Source organism: Chenopodium album, chromosome 25 (genome assembly GCF_948465745.1).
Source record: "Chenopodium album chromosome 25, dcCheAlbu1.1, whole genome shotgun sequence".
In the NCBI taxonomy this organism is placed as follows: Eukaryota; Viridiplantae; Streptophyta; class Magnoliopsida; order Caryophyllales; family Amaranthaceae; genus Chenopodium; species Chenopodium album.
This window is the reverse complement of record NC_137858.1, coordinates 20,293,022-20,298,185: the sequence shown is the minus strand read 5'-3', so window position 1 is coordinate 20,298,185 and position 5,164 is coordinate 20,293,022. Positions and strand designations below refer to the sequence as shown.

The 5,164-nt window shown below is 32.6% G+C and overlaps 1 protein-coding gene across 1 annotated transcript; it reads right to left on the bottom strand.

The window, feature by feature from the left end:
- Window positions 1-297: 297 nt before the first annotated feature.
- LOC145614946 (uncharacterized) lies at window positions 298-4,669 on the bottom strand. The gene is made up of 2 exons (XM_081670022.1): window positions 3,596-4,669; window positions 298-855 (listed from the first exon to the last, which is right to left on the bottom strand). Exons 1-2 carry the CDS (start codon window positions 4,527-4,529, stop codon window positions 353-355), a joined length of 1,437 nt encoding a protein of 478 aa, XP_081526148.1. The 5' UTR covers window positions 4,530-4,669; the 3' UTR covers window positions 298-352.
- Between the last annotated feature and the right edge of the window lie 495 nt (window positions 4,670-5,164).

Here is a 5,164-nt window from a genome sequence, read left to right as displayed (position 1 = left end):
TTCTTAATACCCCTACACCCCCTTTGCAGGTAGCGTGTAGGCATTCTCGCAGTAAGGTTGACTCATAATAATCCTTAAACCTTCTAGCTTAACAAGTTGGAATAGAGGATAACATGAGATTCCTAGCCAAAAAAAAAAAAAAAAAAAAGGTAGTTACGTGTGGCTTCACTATGTCTTATAGCAAAATAATGAAAGACATGCAAGTGTTTGAGTTGTTTTGCGTATGATGAATATTGAAGGTACATTCCTACTCAGTTCAATAATGAAATTGCAGATCATATATTTTGATAAACTTATATTAGCAAAAAATTGTAATGTTAATGTCATAGTGTTTCTTATTACTAATCCCTAGTCACCGTTTTGTGCTATCTAAAACAATTTCAATAAATTCGGCCTCTGTTTCATCCTCATACTCGTCCATTTTGTTATTCCTAGTGTTGTTGTAAAGGTCACTATTATAGCTAACTGTACTTTTAGTTGTTGCACTATGACTAAGCCACTCAGCATCAATTCTTCCCATTGAAAACAACTCTTTGCTGTCTTCGTATCCGAGTGCTGCTGCAGATGAGTTAACGACGGGACCAATGAAACATGGATTAGGGGTCCTGTATGCATTTGCAGGAAGATAACTGAAGTTGCTTTGGCCTAAATTCACTAGCATAGTTATGCCGATGTTTGTAGCTATAACCGGGTATAATGGCCTCCCAAAATCCTCTGACTTGCAATGTATTACATGCACCAGCTCTGAGTCAACTGTGAAGTAAACCTCCTTTTTTCTTGGATCAAAACCACAACCAATTACCTTTCCAGTTTTAGCCCAATCTTCTTTTTCAGATTCAAATACAAGTTTCATACCTGAATAGTCAAATATTAATCATAATGATATTAATATCAAATAATGTTAAATCAAAAATCTTTTATACTACCGCATTTTCATATTACTTGTAACGATTTGACATAAAGTGTAAGTAGAAAATGTTAATCGTTATAAGTAACATGAAACTGAATAATTTTTAATCCCTCTTTCCCACATTAGTTCGAACAATTATTGCTACACAAAACTATAAAAAATATATGCTTTGGTTGAGAAATTTGTTGTCATTACTATAGATACTTCTTTTATCCATAGTTACACATGCTTTAATATTTTTTATTGTTTAATTTTGTTATTATATATATTTTTTTAAGACTTACATTCCAATTTTAGCATATTATTACATAGAAATATCATATCTTTCTAGGATAATGCTATATATAGCCCTAAGGGCTATATAAATTAAATACACTCTTGAAAATCGTATAAATTAGGAATTTATGACAAAAACACGCGCATATCAATGTAGTTAATGTTATATTTTTATGATTTCCTAACTTTTTACGATTTTCTAGTGTAAATTTAATGAGAAGTATGTTCGGTTACTGATCGGGTTTGGATCTTAAATATCTCGGATCAAATCGGATCGATTACAGTTCGAAACGTATAATTTTTTTTGGGTCAGTTCGATTTTGACACCTAAAATTGTTATCCCACAAGTCCATATTTGAGTCAGGACAATCTGATCTCTGGCCTTGGCCTATGGATAGAGGCCCAATTTTCATACAGTTTAAAGAAAACAAAAGGCAGTGAATCAGTGATGCTACTTTAATTTTTAATTTTTAATTTTAAATATTATTTTTATAATTGTAACAATTTTTATAATCATCTATTGTTTTATTTATACACCACGTTTTGTGTGGGGCTTGCTACATCATTGTATGCTTATACTAAGTAACCCCTGTAATATTAATCGAGTAAACCATGTAGACACGCACATACAAGAATTTGTGTTCTTTGTAATATTTTCTTAAATAAAAATATTATATTATACACAATATTATTTTACTACATTTCCCTCCTTACATGGTCCCCACTAATACTTGTTTAATATTTTCCTTCGCTCACATCTCTAACTTTTATATAAAATATTCATCTCAAGTGATTAGAGCTTCCCTCCCGATTCTAGAGGATCCTGGGATTGATTTCACCCCGCCCTTGTGGCTCTCTAAACACCAAATCACACTTACATAGACTTTTAAAAAATTCAAATCAACAATATAAGACTCAATGTCGATTTAAGTGTTTGAAATAAAAATATAACAGACGGAGAATCACATTAATTCAGGGATCCAACCCGTCAAGGTGATTCATTAGTTTGTGCAACTCTCTCTTTGTTTTGTGTTACAATTAATACAATGATACAGACGGAGTATAACATTAATTCAGTAATACACTGATACTCCCTCTAAAATACTGCCTATTAAAGTGTTACATTTTGACTTTATTCACTATTCACATAATGATTGTGACTTGATTATTTAACTAATTTTTTGTTTTTTAAAAAAAAACAATTGTTATTATATAATACATTGTTGGATTTGTCATGAAGTTTACTTTCGTCGTAATATCAAATTTTCTACAATTTTACTAGCTAGCATATACGGAGTATGTTAGATTATGTAAACAATATTGTGTATTTTTAGATTGTATTTACTAATGTACCCTTAACCCTGATCCTAATATATGCTTGTGTATATAATAATGTTTAATCAATGACAAAGTAACGACAAATATTCTCACAATCTTATTGATCGTATTAATCTTTCGTTCGACACAACATTTTAGTGGAATGGAAGGGTGTTTTCGGGAGAGAGGAAAACGGTGACGCCAAGGAGGGGCGGAAGGTTGGCAGGGGCGGTGGAGGTTAGGGTGGGTCGGTTGGTGAAGCGGAAGTTGAGTGGTAGTTTGCTGATTTTTGGGTTTTTTTTTCTCTTAAAAAAAATTAAATTTTTTTGGACCAATCAGGACTTGACACATATCAAGTGACCTGATAGAATATGTGTTGACTTTTGTTGACTGGTTAGGAATTAAAAAAAAAAAAAAAGACCCCTAAAGTTCGGATTATTCCAGAGTAATCCAAAGTTGGGATTATTCTACCAAAATCGATTAAAGTTGGAATAATTATTTCTAATTTTTCCTTTTTGTAAAACATAACTATTGTTGTTTAAATTTTGCACGGAATGCTTACATATTACGGATATCGAGGTGGCGATCCTTATCCTGTTTAAAACGCTAGCTTTATAGCACATGGTTAAAAATGTTAATAACAAGTTTAATACTTCGCATTATACTAGAATGTATCCCTATTAATGCATTAATTAGACATATCCTTAATTCTACGGTTAACAAAATTTGATAATTAATGGAAAAGTTATTGATGGTATACATTTTTTTTTTTTTTTTGTTTTTGTTTTTTTTTTTTGGAAACCTGATGGTATACGACTATTGGGAAGTTTATTTTAATCTTTTTTCCTTAAAGAGCATGTAGAAATGATCTATATAGAATTTGGAGCATTCTCCCTAACAGAGCCTAAAACTTACCTTAGGTTTAAAGAATGGATTTTTTTTTTTTTTTTTTTTTTTTTTTTTTTTTTTTTTTTGAATGGATTGTTTAAAGAATGACTAGACAAACACATGTTATATAGTAACTTTTTTTAATGAAAATCAATTAAATAATAATTATAACAATAAATGAAACAAGACAAAATTGAAACATACCTCCAAGAAAAACAGAACCATCAGAATTGAATCCGATGGAGCCAGGATAGCTTCCTGGAATCCTATTCGTTACAAAACCCCCAACACTCAATCCTATTGACATCTTCAAACCACCACCACCACCTCCTCCTCCTCTTCGACCGCCACCGCCGATTTTCAACTCCTCTAACAAATGAGACCCTCTGCTACTACTCACATGAAACAACCCTTCCTGCGTCTTACCAGTCCCCGAACTCGCCGTAGAAGAAAAACTCCTCTGAAACAACAGTTTGGTTTTTTCACCTTCACCATTAAACTTCACATTATCTTCATTTGAGTTCAAAACATTTATCTCAAAATACGCCTCCTGCGGAAAGGATTGAACCATTGGTGGCCCTGGCAAAGGAAGCGCCATCCTCACCACCGATTTCGCCACCGAAGATGAACTTGCAGCCACGGCTCCACCACCATGGTTTAAGCCTTTGATTTTAAACGATAACTTTTGCATAAAATCAACTGATCCTTGACCAATTTCCCAACTCTCTTCAACCTGATCAATACTAGTCGAGTTAAAATCCCCTGTAACTCGCAAACTCCCAAACAGCGATGATCTAACAGACGGAGACCTCGACAAGTAACTATTAAAGGCGAATCGTGACCATCCGTTCTCGACAGCATCGGTGATCAACGCTGGATGATCAGCCCAATTGAAGAAAGATTTTGTAGACGAACCACGGCGGAAGAAATGAGAACTGAGCCTTTTCTTGCTGTTTTCTTCCGTCTGTAACGGTGTCGTTTTAACCTCTGTTTCGACTCCTCCGACTTGTTGGTCATGGCGCTCTATTACAATACTTCTTAAATTAGACTTTCGACGAATAATCAGAATTAACAAAATGATCACCATAAGTACAGCGAAAATCGCAGTAATTAACGCTTCACGCCAACCAAACATCATCGGTTTTCAGCCTTTAGGTGGTCGTGGGATAGAGTTATCAAGGGAGAAAGTGGAACTTTCAAAAGAAAGGAGTTAAAAGAAAACAATAATAAATGAAAAGGAATATTTGTGAAGAAAATTGAGACAAAACGTGGACTAAAGAATTGTTCAAGAAAGGTAGGAGAGTTAAAAGGAATCATCAAAGTCATGATTCTAGAAATATACATGCGGGTTTGACACAATAAGTATTTTTTTTATTGGGACCAAGAAATCAAGAATATTGTAAATTATTGATGAAATCTTGTTATGGTATATGTTACTATGTACAAAATTCATTAATTGAACGGTGCCGGCATCCCTTAAAGACTTTTGAATTTGCGTGCTTCATGGGTGTTTTTTTTTTTTTTTTTATTTTTTTTTTTTATTTTTTTTATTTATTTATTTATTTTTTTTTTTTTATTTATTTTTTTTTTTTATTTTTATTATTTTTTCTTCTTCTTCTTCTTTTCTTTCTAATTTTATTTGGGTACATTAAAATTGTGTAATTGATGTAGGAAAATTTGTTATTATTAGTTCCAACTTTGGGTCATTTACTTTGATTTATCCCAACTTTCCATTATTATTGAATAATTCCAACATTGGGGGGCATTTTCTTC

What these genes read in the sequence shown, in the direction of transcription:
- LOC145614946 (XM_081670022.1), bottom strand. Translation starts at nt 4,529, where the DNA reads ATGATGTTTGGTTGGCGTGAAGCGTTAATTACTGCGATTTTCGCTGTA. An exon ending in TGGTTCTGTTTTTCTTGGAG is followed by an intron (nt 856 to 3,595) that starts GTATGTTTCAAT and finishes TTGACTATTCAG; the next exon opens with GTATGAAACTTGTATTTGAA.